Raw genomic sequence first — 20,634 nt, 5'->3', positions numbered from 1 at the left:
ATCATAATTAGGACTGCTTTTCTAAATAGAGACAATGGTTATTTATATTATTGCTACTTATTACGTTGCATTAAAATATGCAGAAGTATGTAAGCTTCCTCGCACAGGGCAATAGGCCAAAATCTCAAAACTCGTAGCACGAGAACTAGGAGTACGGGGCGTACTGCAGTATCCATCCCCTGTTTTACACAGGACCCCACTGCGAGCTCTGCTGCTGCGTCTGTACCCAGGATTCCATCTCCTGGTCCCGCTAGGCTCCTGGCCCTGTGACTGGGGCTCCACTACCGGCCTTGCACCCGTCCCCAGATTTGGCCCAAGCCTTGTCCCTCTTCTGGTCCCTGAGACACAGCTCTGTTCCTGGCCATGTTTGGAGACTAAGAAGGTGTAAGGGAGCTGCCTTTAAGCACCCCCTACTGTACACTGGTATCTTTTGTTTAAAAACAAAAAATGATCAGAGACTTTCAAAGTGGGTTTCTAGTTGTATTCTTGTATGTTACTGAGCTGCTGATATTCAGCCTCCTATGGCTACGTCTACACTGCAACACTATTTCGGGATACAGGAGTATCCCGAAACAGCTATCCCGCATCTTCACAGCAAGCCCGTTATTTCGGGCTTGCTATTCCGACATCCCTGTAAACCTCATTCTATGAGGAGTAAGAAACGTTTCAGAATAGCACTTTATTTCAAATTGTGGTGCTGTGTAGACAGTGCCAAATTACGATATATGCTATTTTGAAATAGCAACGAAATAAGATATGCAAATTGCTTATCTTATTTCAAGTTACGGTGCAGTACTCTTTGAGAATAATTGCCCATTCTACAAGATCCCAAGCTAATCCTATTGTGTTACAGGTTGAACCTTTCTAGTCCAGCACCCTCAATTTAACGTCTTTGGTTGAAATTGTATAAAATTTGTAATTTTAATAAGTTATTTGGCGAGAAACAGTCTTCCGTAGAGGCACATTAGCTTGTTTACATACACTTTTATATTTGAACATTTAAAATGGCAAAATGTATACCTTGGATGAATGCATGGTTAGATATTGTGAAAAATCTCATTGATTTTGCTAGGACATAGCACTCACTCTGTTGTACATTCATTCATGTGGAATCAGGCCCAGATGGCTATATTTACACTGCAGCCCTATTTCGGAAGGTATTCCGTGTCTTTTGAACATGCCCATTACTTTGAAATATAATAGGCTCACTATTCCGATGTCCCTGTAAACCTCATTCCACAAGGAGTAAGATGTTCCAGAATAGCAATTTATTTCGAAACAAGTGTGGCGTAGACGGTGCCAAATTTCAAAATAAGCTACTTCAAAATTTACTCAAAATAAGCTACGCAATTTGCGTAGCTCAAATTGCATAGCTTATTTTGAGTTACGGGTGCAGCATAGACACACCCGTTGTGAGCAACAATACTGTATGTTATTGTATGATTTTCTAATTCTGCAAAGTGTTTGGTCTCCCTGGAATGCAAGATCCTAGCCAATAGAATAGTGTCTTGATTTAGTGTTCTAAGTTACCGTTCCTCTACCACGATTTTGTATAACAATTATACTTTTGCATACCTCATCAAGTTTCTATTCATTGATATGCTATGGTATTGTACTTGCCATGAATTTTATGTTCAATTATTCTGCAGTTTTTTAAATAAAATAAGTGATACTACCTAAGCCCTAGAATGAGACGGCAGGAGGGGAGAGTGAATGCAAAATCCAGCATGCTTTTCAGCTCACTCTCTCATAGCAGGTTTGCTTTTGCAATATTAAATGGGTGTGAAAAGTACTGAAAACTCTTTTTATATAATGCTAGTTAGCAAATACAAGTGTCTCAAGTACATGTGGGGAAGATTTATTCAGTAAGAAGGTACTTCTAATCATGGAACCATACTTTAAGGCTCTGGGAAGTCTTCACTGACATTCAGACGTAAGGCTGCCTCTCCATTCTGAACACAGGTTGAAACTCTTCTAACCAGGATTCTCTCATCTGGTAACATCCATGGTCTGGCATGGGTGTTGCATGACTAGAGTCCTGGCAGAGGGCCAACAGTAAGGAACCCTGCAGGCTTGCAGGGCAGTGGGCTGTCCGCAGAGAGCTGACACCGGGGCCACCCAGCGCAGGGCTTATGGAGCCCTGGGTTGGTGTGTGCAGCTGCCTGGAGGTCCAGTGCTGGGCTGCCTGGCAGAGCCATGGCAGCAATGGCTTCCCAGTGGATTGGCAGGGCAGCGGGGCCAGTAGGAGGTGGGGAGCTGACTAGGGAGACAGGAGGGCTTGTGGCAGGGGTCCAAAAATGACCTCCCCTGGTCCAGCAAAATCCCTCATCAGGGACCAGTCAGGTCCCAAGGATGCTGGACCATGGAGATCCAACTGTATGCCCTATGTAGCATAGGTATTTTATCACGCATTATTTATCTGAAGAAGATGTGATGAAAAACCATAATGACCTTTTAAATGTTTCTGTAAAAGGGGTCATGTTACTTTCTCTATATTACTCATTTTCTTAAGCCTAGCAAACAGCCAAAGAACAGTCAGAATTTGTTTTTGTGAGCATAGCAGCTAAATGAGCCAGTAACGTGTGAACTGAGGCCAAGTCTACACTAAAGGGGAAGGTAGGATCAAGATATGAAACTCCAGCTGGAATTGACATACCTTGTCTTGAGTTTCCCCACTGTCCCCACAGAGGGAGGCTGATGGGAGCAAATGAGGGTGCACTCTGAGTTTTAATTTAGCAGGTCTTTACTAGACCCACTGAATTCAACTCCGGAAGATCGATTGCAGCATCATTGATCTTCCCTGGAGTGAAGACCTAGCCTGAGGTAGGATAGCAGAAAAATACATTGGAACTGTATGCTTCTTGTAGTGTCAGTGTGAATATTTAACTTTTTAAAAAAGTATTAAAGTCTTCCCAAATGTATTAGAAACAGCAAACATTTTGTTTTTTATTCTTCAGCAGTGCAGTAAAATTTCTGTTCAGTGACTCTTCTACATTTCTGGTACCTCACTTACCCATGGCTTCTGTTAGTGTATGCAGCAGTGTATACAGCAGTCGCTAGACTTTTTCTGTCACCCTCCAAAAGTGTGCTTTGCAGTTAGTGGTCCATGTGTTCTATTATGGGACAGATCTTGCTCACTTTATTCAAGGGAACAGTACCTTTAAAATCAATGGGACTACAGCAGCAAGGGGAGTAGGTGGGCCGTAGAGCAGTGGTGGGCAATCTGTGGCCTGAGTGCCAAATACGGCCCATCGGGGTTCTTCATACGGCCCACAAGGTATTTTGTTTACCATTGCCCATGAGCAGGGTTGCCAGACTTTGCTGGTTTCCTTCCACATGGTTTTTTCCTACCAATATTACTAGCGTGACATGCACATAAAGCCATAGCTCATGAAGTGAGGTATGTGCTGATTGCACACAACATTGACTGTGAGAGCTGTGCACTCCTTCTGCATCAAAGCGCTGCTACAGTTCAATCCACCTCCCCTCCCCCCAAATTCTAGTGACCTAAGCACAGTTAGCAAAACTACCCACTTCCTGGAGACCATCTTGGTTACAACAATCTTGCAGCCCACTGAGATAATGGAGGGTCACTCATGTGGCCCAGTCACTAGCCGAGGTTGTCCATCTCTGCCCTAGAGTGTTTTCAGCTCTCTGCTGTTTTCATACAGAGAGCTATTGTAACCAGGTATTGAATACTTAAAGTTATGTAATATTGGTTGGGGATGTGTGTGAGGTTCCCCTGCTTCTGTGCTGCTCCCTGGCCAAAGCATAGACTAGATAATCAAGTTAGCTTAATTCCCTTCAGTGATCACTGTAGCAATACATTTTGTCCAAGCAGTTTAACAGTTTTATGTAATGAAAGCAGTCTGTCCGGTATAATTTATATAGCTATCTATCATATCATTGATTTTTTGAGGGAGGTATTGGAGGAGAAGGTGAATTAAGGAGCTGTCTTCAGAGAATGGTTTTTCCATATAAAATATACTGTGCATTTCCATAGTTGCTGTGTAACTAAATACTAAGTGACCTATAAGCATTGCTCTGCTTTGTTATTTTAATTCCCCATTGGGATAAACCTTTTTTCTGTCCCGTGGAAGGGTCTGAGCTGATGCCCATCTGTTTCCCAGTTTAATCTCACGGCTCCCCTCCCTGACTAAGCAGATTCAATCATCCACATGCTTGTATTTCAAAAGGAATGACAAGAAATGCAGCCTCCTCCCAGACGGACTGGGCACTGCTGCGTGAGTGTATGGAGAGAGAGGGGACATTCTTTACCTCTCTCTTTGAAAATCGTATGCCGGATTTTCAGTTGGTGTCAGTGAGTGTCGTTCTGTTGATTTCTATCAGGCCTGCGGGGGAGGGGAATAGGCAGGTTTGGTTGTTGTCCTAGAAAATCCATAAGAGTGCTTAGTGCTGGGGCTGGATGTAGCCTCCCAAGTCAGTGGGTGTCCTCTACTCACCTTCCGATGGGCACTGACCACCCACTGCAGCACCTTCCACCCCCACATCAAAACTGTGAACTGGCCTGTTAGAAAGGGGGAGGGTTCTTGTTTGTTATATGAGGTGGGGTAACCAATGAAGTCTGCTTCATTATCTTGCTGACCATAATCAGGCCTGCTGACAGGGCCTGATTATGCAGCTGGTGGAGCCCCAGACCCTTTACATTTCTGACACAGCTCCTTACGGCCTAATCTGGGCTTTGCTGTGGCTACCTGGGGAAAGCTAGCACCAGCCACACCTATGGTTGCCAGATGGTTGAAACTAAAATACCGAACACCCTCCCCCCCAAAAAAAAACACCTGGAAAAAAATTTGTTGAAGGGGGAAAAAAGGAGGAGGAGGGGAGACCAAAGTTGTTGAACAACAACAACAAAAAAGGACTCCAGTGATTTATTAAGCCAAAATAAAATGAAACAGCATTAAAACAGTGTGTCCCCTTTAAGAGTGAGTGCAGGGATAGGAACAGGGGAGAAGTTGAGCACTAAGACCCAGGGGAATCTTGTGCCAGTAGCCTTGGGGAACCAGGTAAGCATGAGGGCTGGGGTTGGGGGGCCGCGGGAGCTCGGGTGGGTGGGAAACCGGGCACTGAATGTTTGTAGGGTTTCCAGGTACCCGGCATTTTCACCTCCTGGCCAGGGAAAAATTCAGAAAATACTGGACATCTCAGTATTCTCCGGTATTCTCTGAATTTTTTTACAGGACAGGAGGCGAAAGTACTGGACTGAATACCAGACACCTGGTAACCCTAGCCACACCCCTTTTTCCTGAGGCCATGCCTCTTCTGGGACCACTGCCCCCTGTCAACCCCCCAACCATAACCAAACTCAACTTGTGACCAAGAAACACAGCTGTTGTATGCAACCCCTAGGCAGAATTAGAGTAGGAATCATTATAACATGAGGCTAAAGAGAGGGTATCAAAAGGAAAGGGGGTTGATTCTGATCTATCTTCCATTGATTTTTGCTGGTGTAATTTTAGTAAAGTCAACCAGTGTGACATCAGAATTAGGGATGTCAATGCGTAGTCAATTACATGATTAACCGAGAAGCCTGTGCTTATTGGTTAATCCTCTTTACTACATGCACTCCCCTCTCCTTGCTGCCTTTGCCTCCCCACAAGCATTGGCTCCTGCCAGCCCCCTCTGCGTGTAAATGTGTAATTACTCAAATTTCCAGTGCTTATATGTTTACACAATTACACAATAGTTGACATCCCTAATCAGAATTAGACCAGGGTTCCAGAATCCCAATAGATGTCAGTTGGAATAGCTCCAGCCGTGCACCTGTTCCAATTCACAGCCACGAAACAGCTGACTCGGGTTTTTGATGGTGGCATTTCATCCAGTGTGCTGCCTTGAGAACAAGGGCTGCTTTTCAGTTGCAAAGGTACAGGTGTATTTTGAGGGTGTGTCTAAACTACATGGCTCCATCGATGGAGCCATGTAGATTAGGCTGATCGGCAGAGGGAAATGAAGCCGCAATTTAAATAATCGTGGCTTCATTTAAATTTAAATGGCTGCCGCACTGAGCCAATAAACAGCTAATCAGCTGTTTGTCGGCTCAGTGCGCTAGTCTGGACGCTCCCGCGCTGATCCGAAAGCCCTTTATCGACCTCCCCATTATGCCTTGTAGGATGAGGTTTACCGGGGAGGTCGATAAAGGGCTTTCATGTTGACAGGGGAGCATCCAGACTGCCCCTATCTGCCGACAAACAGCTGATCGGCAGAGCGGGGCAGCCATTTAAATTTAAATGAAGCCGCGATTATTTAAATTGCGGCTTCATTTCCCGTGGCCGAACAAACAAATCTACATGGCTGTGTCGACGGAGCCATGTAGTTTAGACGTACCCTGACTGTTGTTGTTGATGAATTTTTTATAGCAGCAAGTGTGTCCTGGGAGTTTCACCAAAAGAAATGTGCTCAGTAGGACAGGGAGATCTAGCACCATCTCATAACATGCCCAGTAGACATCACAGTATGGCAGTGGACAGCAGCACATTGTCTAAATTTGGGTGTGCAGAGTAGTGCATTTGAGAGAACAATGCCAGCCTTTCAGTCATTTGTCTGTCAGTCTCTTTGCTAAGGTTTATTTTAATTACCTTTGCCCTGTATCAAAAAGGCCAAGGATTTGGTGGTGACAGCACACAGCCAAGCAGCACATGGGCACACAAGATTTAAAGTGCCATCTCCATGACTCCTTTGGTCTCTCTCCAAAACCTACTTGAGTGCGTCTATGTAGTTATTTAAATACAGGTTGGATCTCCCTGGTCTGGCACCCTCAGGACCTGACCGGTGCCCAATGAGGGAAATTGTTGGACCAGGGGAGGTCTCCTGCCACTAGCCTTCCAGCCTGCCAACCATCCCCACTGCTGGCTCCTTCTGGCTCAAGCCCCAACCCCGTTGCCACCGGACTCGGGCTCCGCTGAGCACGAGCCCTGGTCCCGCTGCAGCTGGGCTCAGTCTCCAGCTGGTTCTGGTCCTGCTGCTGCTGGTCTCCAGCCAGAGCTCCTCAGGGCCACAGCTTCTCCCTGGGGATTCCTGGCTGTACTGCAGGACTCCTAACTACACCTCAGCCTCCCCCCCGGTATCCTCACCTGACTGTGGTGCCAGTGCCCCCCTCTTCTTTGCCCAGCCATGATGCCGCCTCCCCTTTGCCCAACCATGGGACTGTCTGGTCCAGGAACATATGTGGACCTGCCGAGTCAAAGAGTCCCAGTTTAGGGAGGTACAACCTGTAGACGCATCCATCTCTTCCATTTATTAATCTTTTCGCATCAGTGCTTGAAAAAACTGTGATCATCGCAGTTACATGCAAAACTGTTGGGCTATTTTACTGTATTAAAACTTAGACAAGTGGGGCCAGATTTTCAGCAGATTCAGCATTTTGAGTGTGGAGCTCTTTTCAAAATCTGCCCAGAAGTGTCACAAGTGGAGCGGCTGGGTGCCCAGGGATTTTGAAAATCTGACTTCTTTTAGGGGAGCTGAGCGCTTTTGAAAATTGGCCCCCAGTTGTAAGCACCAGGCCCTTGAAAGTTCGGCTTTTACTGTTTATCCATCTTTGTAAAATATTTTGAAATCTATTGACGAGAAGGGTTACTCAAAGGCTGGTTATTTATTACGAATTAACTTGCCACTGTGACTGGTCAAAAAACTGAATATGATCCCTCAAAAGCCCTAACTATAGTCTACTAGAGTATGTCTACACAGCAAAGTTATTTCGAAATAACAGCCCTTATTTCGAAATAACTTTCCAAGCGTCTACACAGCCAAACTGCTATTTTGAAATAAATTCGAAATAGTGGAGCGCTTATTTCGAATTTGGTAAACTTCATTCTACAAGGAATAACGCCAAATTCAAAATAGCCATTTCAAAATAAGTGCTGTGTAGACACTTATATCGAAATAGGGGGCCCCCCAGCCTTCCCAGGGTGCCCCGGTGGCCACTCCGGCCTCAACCAAGAACACTTCTCTCCCTCCCCCCTCCCCAGAGCCCTTAAAGGGCTTGACTCTGGCCACAGTGCCTGTGCCAGCTCCAAACCTGCCAGCCCAGAGCCAGCAGTCACTGCCTCTGACCCAGTGGCCCCAAAACATGAGCCAGCAAGCCATTGGCAGCCAGCCCTCCACCGCTCCAAAGGAGCAGTCTGCCAGCTCCCAGGAGCCTGCCAGGACCCGGAGAAGGTGGGCGTCTTCCTGGTCCAGGGCGGAAATCACGGACCTTATTCAAGTTTGAGGGGGATGCCTCCAATGTCCATGATCTCCGCACTAGATGGAGTAACGTGGCCGTCTATGGCAGGATAGCTGGCCACCAAAGGCCACATGCGAACCCAGGAGCAGGTTTTCATGACAAGCAAGTTGGTCCGGTGAGACCCTCCCAAACCCTGAGCCCTGAGCTTTCCCTACCCCTTGCTTCCCCCTTCCAGCTGCCTCCTCCCAGGTTTCCCCCTCCCCTCTCCCACCCTCTCTTCTCCCCTCTCCCGCCTCCTTTCCCCAGACTCACCAGAGTTTCATTCCCTCCCCGCCAGTTTTGTTAAATAAAGAGAGTTTGTGGTCATGAAAATACGTGTATTTTATTTGACATCAGGAAGGGAGGTTAGGGAGGGGTAAGTGGAAGGACGTGAGGGAGGAATGAGGCACAAGCCCCCAGGGGGGAGACCAGGGAGGCTCTTAGTGCTCCTCAGGGTGGAAGCTCTCCCTCAGGGCCTCATGAATATTGACAGCCCCCCGATGGACCTCCTGGATGGCAGCCTTCAGAAAGTGCAGCCAGGCTCACAGCAACGCATCCAAGAGAAGCACAAGAGTGCCCAGAGGCAGCTCTGGCTCTGTGTTGCAGAGTGCTATAGTGTCCCGAGTGAAGGCAACCAGAGCACGCAGAGACAAAATGCTTTGCTGTCCCTCATCGAGGTAGACAAGCAAGCAGGGAAACCTGAGAAGTGGCTGTCTAGGGGAGGAGGGTCTCTTTAAGCATAGACCTCAGATAGCCTCAGGCAACAGCCCTACACAGTAAGTCCTGACCCGATACCCGTCCGGAACTATTTTGAAATGCATTTTGTGTGTTGATGAGTTATTTTGAAATAAGCTGTTTCGAAATAACTATTTTGAAATAAGATATTTCAAAATAACCCCTAGAGAGGGATGCTCTAACCACATCAGAGTGAGAATATCCACTGATCTCAGAAAAGAGAATCAGTCAGTACCCATTCTAGGACGCTAAGAATCATTCCTTGTACTCTGGCTATTAAGACTGTTGCTTTCTGGAGTGAAGGAAGTGTGCTTGTAACAATGTTCTGTGTCTATATAGAAAAAGCACAGAGCAGAGCTCTTGAAGGGGTGCTTTTATGATATGATACTTTCACTCAGGAACAGAGGTTTAGTGATGTAGAATCCTAACTTGGATTGGGCAGTGAAACTAGCTTGTGTCAATGCTCCAGTGTGGGAATGAAAAGTTGTCAAAAATCAATATGCTAAATTAGGAAAGGCGGGGGGGAGGGTAGTAGAAGGGAACAGGGAAGCTTAAAATATAAAGAAAATAGTAGTGCAGGGCTAACAGGAAATAGTTCGCTATGGAGAAAAAGTATTAAATGTAATCTGAAGTGCCATTGTTCAATGTGTGTGTTTATGTGTATGCCTGCATGGGGATCTTCATACCAGATTATATGTAAATAGATTTTTCTTCTTTCAGAATTGCAGGTGCTGTAAAGGAGACTAATCTCCACCCATTGAATGGTCACCAAAGATGTGAACTCTGCTCTTTTTCCTTCTAGCAGGATGGAAAGTTGAACAGCACGGGCTTGACTCTCCTTTGGCTTTCATGATGGCAGCAACTAGTGGAGAAAGCCAGCTACAGAGGATTATCAGAGATTTGCAAGGTATGGTGCCTCTTGGCAGCTTCATTGTCCAGGCTGGAATGCATCCCTCCTGTTTTCATTGAAGGGGAGGTTATGGGTGTGTGTGTTCTCTGATGTTTGTGTATGGCATTAGTGAGGGAAAATTGTACTGTTCTGCACAGATGTGACTCTGATTTCTAATGTTACATAAAGTTTAGGAAGTCCTTTTGTAAGATTTTACAAATAAATAAAAATTCTCCCTGCTTGAGATCTACTCTTTCTGTAAACGGTAGATTGGATTAGGAATGTAAGTGACTAGCTTATCGGGTAGTCGAGTAGTGACTCAATTAGTTGCTTCCCCCCCTCCCCCCCTTGCTGCCTCTATCAGAAAGAGGCAGCAAAGGGGGGCAGAAGGAGCTGATGCTGGGGGCAGCTGTCTTAAAAGCCAGTTCCCCACAGCACCATCTCTGCAGGAGGTAGGGGAGGCAGATGCACAGCTGGGAAACAGTCCCCACTCGCCCCGTGTTCCGACTGCAGCGCTTGAGCCTTTGAAATGTAGCAAGAGCCCCATAAGGGCATGACAGGGTCATTGTTCACTCAGACAAATACCTTGTTTGTAGTACTATGCGGCAAACAGTGATGACAGGCCTCCATAGGAGGGAAGGAAAGGGAAGGAGGATGTTTCCTTGGTAATCATAGAATACTAGGGACTGGAAGGGACCTCAACAGGTCATTGAGTCCAGTCCCCTGCCCTCATGGCATGACCCAGTTACTGTAATCAAATATGCGCCTGAGGAGGAAGATTCAGGAAGGATGGTCCTTATGGATGTTATATATCTTGATTTTGAAACAATCCCACGTCATCCTCATAAGCAAATTAGGAAAATATGGTCTAGAGAAAACCACTATAAGGTAGGTGTATAACTGGTTGAAAGACTGTACTCAAACAGTAGTTATCAGTGGTTCACTGTCAAACTGGGAGTCAGTCCCGGCTCAAGTTACTATTGACTATTTTCATTAATGACTTGATTAACAAAGTGGAAAGCATGCTTATAAAATCTGCAGATGAGCACCCACGTCTGGAAGGGTTGCAAGCACTTTAAAAACATGGTAAGTATTCAAAATGATCTTGGCAAAGTTTGGTGTGAATTCAATATAATGAAATTCAATGTAGACAAGTGCAAAGTGTACTTAACTTGAGAAGGAAAATTCAAATGCATAACTACAAAATGAGGAATAACTGGCTAAGGGGTAGTTCTGCTTAAGAAGATCTGGGGGTGATAGTGGATCATAAATTGAATAAGAGTCTATAGTGTGGTGCAGCTGCAAACATGACTAATACCATTCTGCAGTGTATTAGCATCTATGTTGGACGTAAGACACAGGAAATAATTGTTCTGCTCTACTTGGCACTGTTGAGGCTCAAGTACTGCATCCTACTCTGAGCACCACAGAAAGAGTCCAGAAGAAAGCAACACAAATGTTAAGATTTAGAAAACTGGACACATGAGGAAAGGTAAAAAAACCTGGTCATGTTTAGTCTTGAGGAAAAAGCCAGAGGGGACCCGATACCAGTCTTTAAATATGTTTAAGGTTGTTAATAAAAGGACAGTGATAATTAACTGTTCTTCATGTCCACTTTAGGCAGGACAAAAAGTAATCACTTAATATGCAGCAAGGGAGATTTAGATTGTTAGGAAAAACTTTCTAGCAATAAGGGAATTTAAACTCTGGAATAGATGTTCCAAGGATGGTTGTGGAATGTCTATCACTTGCGTTTTTAAGAACAGGGTGGACTAACACCTGTTAGGGATATAGTCTAAGTTTTCTTTAGTCCTATCTCAGCACAGAGGTGATAAGTCTCAGAGGGATAACCATGTTAGTCTGTATCTGTAAAAACAGAAGTTCTGTGACATCTTAAAGGCTAACTGATTTATTTAGTCATCAGCTTTCATGGGTAAAACCCATTTCCTCAAATGAATTGGAGTGGAAATTACAGAGATAGAAAAGAAGGGCGTTACTTATCTAGTGTAGGATCAGTGTTAATGAGGCCAATTCAGTCAGGGTGGATGTGTCTCACTCACAACAGTTAATTTAGAAGTGTGATTTAGCAGGCTCTTAATACATTTAAAAGGCTAAAGTGCAGTGAGGGGACCCAGAGCAAGCTGGGAATCAGCTGTCCTGGTTCGCGCTGGATACCCCCCAATTACGCATTGGCTTTTTAAATGTATTAAGAGCCTGCCAGCTCTTAATACATTTAAAAGGCAGAGTGGCAGCAGGGTTAGCTCCCGCGGCCGAGAGCTAACCCCGCTGCAGTTACCCCGCTTATCGACTAGTTGATGGAAAATCCATCGACTAGTCGATTAGTTGATTAAACTAAATTTAACACCCCTAGTAGTAAGATAACCAATATAAATTCTTAAAAATAGCCATTCTTCTGCAAAATACTTCCAAACCAGATTATAAAGAGTAACAGCAGAACTGCAATTCATTTGCAAATTTAATACAATCAATTTAGGACTGAATAAGGATTTAGAGTGGTTATGGTGGGCAACAGCCTGGGAGACGGGCGATGGAGTTGGGGAGACTGACAGGTCGTTCCAACTCCTGCCACTATGGCGAGTGCAGGAGGCTGATCCCTACTGCTGCCTCATGCCAGGCTCCTCGGGTAATTCCCCAGACTACTCTGGGCCCCACGGGTTCTGTTCATAGGATGGTTGAGGCAGTCACTGTGGGGCCCCTCAAAGCATGGGGTTTGCGGTGGTCACCCCAAACCATCATATGGAAGGGACAGTTCTGCTATCAACAAGATCCTGCGCTGTCATTAAGGCTTGGTCTGCAGTACAGAGTTAGGTCGACACGAGGCAGCTTACGTTGACCTAATTATGTCAGTGTACACACAATAGCCTTGCTCCCTCTGATGTAAGTGCCCTACCACAGTGACATAATAGGCCTGTCTCCCTGAGGGGCCTATGGCTTATGTTGGTGGTATTACACCTGTGCCACATCCCTGTGGACACTGTGGCTATGTCTAGACTACAGGCTTTTGTCGACAGGAGTTTTGTCGACAGAATCTGTCGACAAAGCTTCTGTCGACAAAGAGCGTCTAGACTACATCCAGTTCTATCGACAAAGCAAGCCGCTTTGTTGACGTGACAGTGTAGACGCAAAGGACAGCGTAGATGCAATAACACCTTCTGTCGACAGAACTCTGTCGACAAAAGGTGTTATTCCTCATAGAATGAGGTTTACAGCCGTCGACAAAACTGCTGAGTTCTGTTGACGTTATGTTGTCAGCCGACGGTCAGGGCAGTGAGTCCCTTATGACCGGCTGAAGTTCTTTTAAATTGTGCTTGGTTCTGTTCCAGCAACTGAAGGAGTCAGGTTAAAGCTTAAACAGTTACTATTTTATTGTTATAGGATAAACTTAGTTGTTAATTGCTACTACTGTGTTACAGATAACACAGTCACTACAAAGGACAGGACAGAAATTACACTAATAAGTCACTTATAGGTACCATGAAACCCTTTTGGTTCTCTGAGCTCTTATTAAATGCATGCAAATAGACACATAGCAGGTATATATTCTCACCCCTGCGTTCCAGACTTGGCATGGCCAGCGTCTTTCTCTCAATCCCTCGGGAAGAAGTAGGACGAGGTTGGGTGTCCCACGGACCTCGGGAGACAATCAATACCTGCCAGCAGGTATAGATGATTGGAGCTCAAATGGGGTGGGCTACTAAACCCTCTTTATACCCCTTGGGTCACATAGGCTTCTTCCTGGTCTCAAGTGGCCAATTAGGAAAAATGGCTTTGAACACCAAGTTTCCCACAAAGGGTGCAAAGCATAATTCACACCTGGGAAAATGCAGACAATGGGCACCTCTGGTATATGATGGGCGAAGATTCCTCTTCTGGGACAGTGCAGGCGTGTCAATTACTGGTACTAGCCATCAGGGCGACAGGAGGCCCCTGGTCGTCAGCTAGCCAATTTACTGTCTGGTTTCTGTTTATGGTAGAGTCAGGGACAGGCAGCACACCTGCGTTCCCAGGGCATCAATGACTGCCTTTCTCTTGCTCTCTGGCGGGGGGGAGGGGAACAAGACGGGGTTCGTGTCTGGCTACATATGTCGACAGAACTCAGTGGCAATGTAGATGCAGCTATAGTTATGTCAACAAAAGTCCACTTTTGTTGACAAAACCCTGTAGTCTAGACACACCCTGTGTTATGTTCTTCAGCTGTTGGCTCCAAATTGATAAGAAGGCCAGGGGAGGAGAGGCAGGCAGTTCAGCCTCCTCTGTCCCATATTCTTGCTCAGGGAGGTGAGAAGCCCAGGTGGCTACTCCCAGCAGAGGTGCAAGAAGCCCTGAGAGGGCAGGTGGGTTCCCAGTGGGGAGCTGCCTGGAGCTCTCAGCCCCCCATAATATCTGAAGAAGTGGGCTGTGCCCACAAAAGCTCCTGATACAATCTGCATGTTTTATTACTTTATAAAGTGCTACTAGACTATTTGTTATTTTTTAAGTTTTTCCTGTTACAGACTAACTCAGCTACCCCTCTGAATCTCTTCAGTCAGTGAGGACACGCATCATCAACAAAGGAGAGTAGTGAGGACATCAGTCGCTGCAGTAATTACCAAAGTGGCTCTAAATTGATGTAGCGTAGGTCAACTTCAATTTATAGTGTAGACATACCCTTTAAGAGACTTTGACAGAAAGTGAATACATACACACAATGCAAAGAGAGACAGCCCATTTATTTATTTCAAAATGTTTGTGTATTCAGACCAAAACATCATCTATCTTTAGTCCTGTATTCTGGTGTTTTGTTTTAAAGATGCCGTGACAGAGTTAAACAAAGAATTTAAAGAAGGAGGGGAACCAATCACAGATGACAGCATCAACTTGCAAAAGTTTTCCTACAAACTTGAGTACCTTTTACAGGTAAGTGACAGAACAATGTACAGGTTGAACCTCTCTGGTTCTTGGGACCTGAGTGGTTCTGAACAGGAGAATTTGCCGGAGCAGGAGAGTCAGGCGTCCAGGCTCTCCTGGGGCTCCCTTCTGGCTGCAGCCCTGGGAGAACCCGGAGGCATGAGCTCCTCTGGCCCACCTGCTTGGTTCTGTTGCCCCCAGCCTGCTTGGTTCTGTTGCCCCCAGCCTGCCTGCAGAGCTCTGCTCCCAGGATTCCCCAATCCCGTGAAAGGTGGTAGCTGCTCCCAGGGCTCCCCCAGCCTTGTGCTGGCCAACCCAGCTCAAGGCGGCAGGTGCTCTCAGAGTTCTCCCAGCCCACATGGAGCAGCAGCGTCTCCCAGGGTTCTCTGACCCCAGCCACCTTGCCCCGCACAAGGCAGCAGCCACTCTTGGGACTCTCTGCCCCTGTCCCCCACAGAGTGGCAGTGTCTCCCGGGGCTCTCTACACCCGGGCCATTGGTCCTGCAGGCTGCACGCTGACCAGACCAACTGTGGCTCTCAACCTCTTTGGCCAGGGCTCTCTGGTCCAGCAACATCTGTGGTCCTACCGGACCACAGATGTTGCCAGACCACAGAGTCCCAGACAAGAGAAGTTCAACCTGCATAAGGACCTACCAAATTCACTGTCCATTCTGCTCAATCTCATGGTCATAGAATTTTAAAAATCATAAATGTCATTGTTTCAGATACAATACCATGGCATTTCATATTTAAGTAATTGTAGGGATCCTGGTCCAAAATGGGCTGGAGGGGGGGTCACTAGATTATTGTAAAGGGGTTGAGGTATTGCCACCCTTACTTTTAGTCTGCTGCTTGCCAGATGCTGCCTTCGGAGCCAGGTGTCTGGCCAGATGCTCTCTCACCACCCAGTTGTAAAAGCAGCGCATAAGCAGTGGTGGCAATACTGCCACAACCCCTCCCCATAATAACCTCGCAACAACGCCCCTTCTCTCCTCCCCATGGCCCTCTTTTGGGTCATGGCCTCCAGTTGGAGAAATGCTGTTTTCCCCATGACATCTATATAGCATAGGGTAAAAGCACACAAAAGACCAGATTTTATGGGGGAGACCAGATTTCATGGGCTATGATAACTTTTAATGACAATAAATTTGATAGGGCACTAATTCTGAGAGAGCTGGACTATCCTTCATCCATAGTGTTCTCTTATCTTTTCAGTTCAGTATTCAGTTTGGATGTTAATAAAAAAATCAGAATGTATCATAACTAAGTACTATGCAGACCTCTTTCCTTTAGTTATTGGGCTTACATGTGTCAGTACTTGTTGCATGTATTTCAACAATATAAATATACTTATATTAAAAAGCAGTGTATTGTAACTAGTAGGTGGGCTTTTGAAAACACTAGAATTGTTGAGTTATATGGGGAGCTTTTATAACTTGACTTTGAAACATGCCATTTTTATTGTCACAAAGGCTCTTTGGTAATAAGAATGATGACATGTTTTAAGGGGAAAATAATTGTTTATAAATATAATTACCTGTATAATATATAGGTTTTTGCTGAACATTATTTTGCTTTGAAAAATAGTTTTATAACATCAAAAATATAATACAAAAAGTAGCGTTTCTAATTTAAATGTCTGTTTTTTTATTCTCTATCAAAAACCAAGTAAAAAGAAAGTTATTTTGCTGTGAATACCGTCAGCCTGCTTAGAGAGACAAGATAGTTGAGATAATAACTTTTATTGGACAATCGTCTGTCAGTGAGAGAGACCTGCTGAAGAGCTGTGTGTGACTTGAAAGCTTGTCTCTCTCACTAATAGAAAATGATCTAATAAAAGAGATCACCTCACCCACCTTGTCTCTAATATCCTGGGATCCACACAGATACTATGAATAGTTATTTCTGAATCATTGGCTCCCAGATCACTGCTCCATGAGATCTGGATTCATTTCATGATTCTGCCAATGGTTCACTTGTGACTTCAGGAAAGTCGCTTAACCAGTCTGTGCCTTAGTTGGTCTGTAAAATAGAGGTAACAGTGTGTGTATACCCTCCTTTTTTAAAGCATTTTGAGATCCATGTTGAGTTCATTGTATGGATTTAGGTACCCATTTTTCAGTACCTTGTCTTCAATATATTGACCTACAATAGTGCAATGCATTGGAAGTGCTGTAAAACCCAGGGATCATTTTGAAAATCTGAATAGATTTTAATGTCTATTCCTTAATTAAGCTGACAATTGATATTTTTCTTTTGAACTGTAGAGTAGCATTTAAATCCATCAAATTATATGTGCGCCCAAATCTCCTGTTCATTAAAATGAATAGCCACGAATGTGAATATCAGCAGGAGAAAAACATTGTTTCATTGGCTTAAATTTTTTAAGTGTTTATTCCTTTTGAAGTTTGACCAGAAAGAAAAGACCACACTGCTGGGGAACAGAAAAGACTACTGGGATTACTTTTGCGACTGTCTGGCTAAAGTCAAAGGAGCTAATGATGGGATCCGCTTTGTTAAGTCTATTTCAGAAGTAAGTAAATCAGACTGATTATCATTGCAGTAGGCGGTTTGTGTTTCTGCATGTCCATTAGGAGAGCTACAGAACTCAAAAAGAAAAGTGCTGGGGTTTAAGGTAGAAAGAATGGGACTTTTTGGTCCGTCTATGCAGAATGTAAAACCAAAAGGTAAGCAACGTTTATTATTCATCACATTTCTCAGGGTTAGATTGTACAATCTATATGCATGCTGGTATAGTCTCTTTGACCTCGTCAAGTCCTGAATTATTTTAAATTACATTGTCTTATCAGTTACACTTTAAAAATATGATGAATGCTAGGTAGGGTCTTTGTTTACAGTTAGGCTGTGTCTACATTGGCACCCCTTTCCGGAAAAGGGATGCTAATGTAGACTTCGGAATAGCAAAATCCGCGGGGGATTTAAATATTCCCCGCGGATTTTGCTATTCCGAAGTCTACATTAGCATCCCTTTTCCAGAAAGGGGTACCAATGTAGACACAGCCTTAATGTATATGATTTAACAATGGGGATAAAACTGATATAGAATTAAGGGGGCAATTCCAGCGCCCGTGTGAACAGGTTTCTTGAGGGCAGGATTTGATCCAATTCCAGGGGAGAAAATAGTAAGATTTTACCATTCTTGTCACTTGGTCTATGGAGTTGATTGGGAGTCACTGAGCATGGAATTTGGTTCCCTATCTCTACTCATTTAATGCTTGTGCAGTGTGTTGGAAATACAATACCATATGACTATTGAGAATTATGATTATTGTTATAATCTGTGGTGAGCTGACATGAAAGAATACAATGTGATATGGTTCTTGCTGGGCTAAGCAAAGTACATTTTAGTAAGTAACAATAATAAAAACTAAAACCACTATCAACTGAGAAGAAAGCCTTAGTCTCTAAATCTATTAGTCAATGTGGTAAGCACTGCAAAAAGTTTTTAAGGTTGATCCTTTCTGAGTCATTAGAATAAATATAAATCACTTAAATAAGGACTTTTGGTATGGTAAGTGGTGCGCTGTTGTTGGCTATGCTGGTTGTTGCCCTGGTATTTGGTTTTGATGATTACAGGGCTATTTATCATCTAGTCTATCAGGACTTCCAGGTAACACCCTTACTGCTGCTATCATGCAGCTTCTCTGTACGATTAGAGAGGCAGCCATGAGACTAACATGGCTGCCACTAGCGCACCCAGCCCTTGTGTTCCCCAGCTTTCTTCCTTCTCCTCATCCCCTTCCTTCAATCTTCCATTTTGTTTTAGGGAACTCCCCCCACACTCCACTCTGCTTTCTCCCTTGGTTTTGTGGTATGAAACATTCCTTTTTCTCCAGCTTCTTCATTTAGCCCCAAATTGATCATCTTCCCTTTGGTGCTTTAAATAAAATCTCAGTGTATTTATATTGTACAGCTAGATACACATCAGATTTTGATGCATCTGGTTTTGCTGCATATAGTCCATGGGGCAGACACACCAGATACCTTCCATCTCCACTTGTGTAGCCCAGGGGTTCTCAAACTTTGTGATACCACGACCCCCTCTAAGTTGCTTGTGACCCCCCCAGAGGGTCGGGACCCACAGTTTGAGAAACGCGGGTATAGCCCAATGAGCCCAGTGGATGCATCGCGTTTTCCAGGCCTGTGGTACTAGTTCTTGAATTTTGGTTTGACAAGAGACAAAACTAATTATACTTCTCTCTCCTCTCTATCCACCTGATATGAAAATCTTTCTTGTCTGCCTGAAAGATTTTTGTCTTTTTTTAAAAACTATGTACAACATTCTTAAGTGTCGGCATTCAAAAATATGTATTATTTTCTTTAATTTCATAGGAAATGTATGGTGTTATGATTTGACTGTGTCAGAAATTTCCTCTTTCACTTTCTGTGGAGCCACAGAAATTTGCAGGAGGAATGAGTTTTTAAAATAATTTTGTTTACTTGTGGTTGTACCTTTGGGTACTTTGCTATTAAGATATTTAGAGAAGGTGACTCTCAGGGTCACCCCTCACGGCTGGGGAACCTTTTTTGGATTGGGGGCTTCTGACCCACAGATAAATCAGTCAGGGGCTGCACATAATTGAGAAACAAAAAAGAAAAACCAAACCTTCACTGACAGGGCCCCCCGATTGAGAGAGAGAAAGACTCTCCCCACATTCCCTTCGCACACCAGAGCCTCATGGGAGGGGGGACAGGCTAGTAGATTGTGTGCTCCAGCCCCATGGTGGGATGGGGGGGATCAAGGGGAGGGCTGGAGCACCAGTACAGGCTCCCCAGTGCTAGAGGGAAGCCCCGAATCTTGGGAGCCAGATCCAGGCAAGCTGCAGCCTTAGGTTCCCCACCTCTGCCTTATATCATTTCCAAGAGCCCAGTTGCTGTACAGGTTCTTGATATGTGTGCCCAGAAATATTAATAACTGGTTTGTCAGTGTGCCATTGACAGAAGTTTATAATGAGTGTCTAAAGTTTATCTTCCTGTGGTTTGTTTTTCCCAGCTGAGAACATCTCTTGGTAAAGGAAGAGCATTCATACGTTATTCCTTAGTACACCAAAGGCTGGCAGACACCTTGCAACAATGTTTTATGAATACCAAAGTAACCAGGTAAATGCAAAGGTACCGTTGTGATGCATGGGAGATACCTGGAGACAGACAAACAGTGAAACTGGGACTGATTCAGCGTCCCACGAATTAAATGGAAAGCCTTCCACGTGGTTGTCTCAGAACACTGGTTGTAGGGAATAAAGCCTGTGTAATCTAGGTCACAGTTTTGCACCCATATTAGGTCAGTAAATATGAGCAGCTCGTCATAATGCAATTCCTCCTCTTAGACCAGGGTCAATACCAGGGCCGACTCTAGGTTTTTTGCCGCCTCAAGCAAAAAAATGTTTGGCTGCTCCCCCTCCCTTTTTTATCTGGGGAGGGTGCGCACACAAATGCAGCTTGCACGGCTTGCTGGAGGTGCGTGCGCAAATGGAGCTCGTGCGGCTTCCTGGGGGGTGGGGCGTGCGCTTCAGGGGGAGCCCAAACCCTGGGGCATTTTCATCTCCTAGGATAGCACCAGGGACTCTCCACGTGAGGACAATGGGAGGGCAGGTTCACCCACAGCAAGTCAGTTAAAGACTTCCAAAGCAAGCAGCTGTTCACATCAGCTAGTGCTGGAGTCCCGGTCCCACTCCTCACTCTGTAAAATCATAGAATCATAGAATAATAGGACTGGAAGGGACCTCGAGAGGTCATCGAGTCCAGCTCCCCGCCCTCAAGGCAGGACCAAGCTCCGTCTACACCATCCCTGACAGATGTCTATCTAACCTGTTCTTAAATATCTCCAGAGAGGGAGATTCCACCACCTCCCTTGGCA

General features: G+C 44.9%; 1 protein-coding gene across 10 annotated transcripts in view; it reads left to right on the top strand.

The window, feature by feature from the left end:
* FYCO1 (FYVE and coiled-coil domain autophagy adaptor 1) overlaps positions 1–20,634 on the top strand; it is an 85,070-nt gene that overhangs the window by 4,103 nt on the left and 60,333 nt on the right. For 7 of the 10 annotated variants that reach the window (XM_075921890.2, XM_075921885.2, XM_075921891.2 and 4 more), the window contains 4 exons: positions 9,762–9,866; positions 14,659–14,765; positions 17,164–17,289; positions 19,771–19,877. In XM_075921890.2, coding sequence (XP_075778005.2) covers positions 9,762–9,866; positions 14,659–14,765; positions 17,164–17,289; positions 19,771–19,877 — 445 coding nt within the window. Of the gene's footprint in view, positions 1–5,767; positions 5,888–9,761; positions 9,867–14,658; positions 14,766–17,163; positions 17,290–19,770; positions 19,878–20,634 lie in introns of those variants that run through there. The other 3 variants (XM_075921886.2, XM_075921883.2, XM_075921888.2) reach the window with 2 other exon arrangements.

The sequence above is a fragment of the Pelodiscus sinensis genome, chromosome 2 (genome assembly GCF_052426305.1).
Source record: "Pelodiscus sinensis isolate ZL-2025 chromosome 2, ASM5242630v1, whole genome shotgun sequence".
NCBI lineage: Eukaryota > Metazoa > Chordata > Testudines > Trionychidae > Pelodiscus > Pelodiscus sinensis.
Note: the sequence above shows the minus strand (reverse complement) of the source record. Positions and strands in the feature narration are given on the sequence as shown.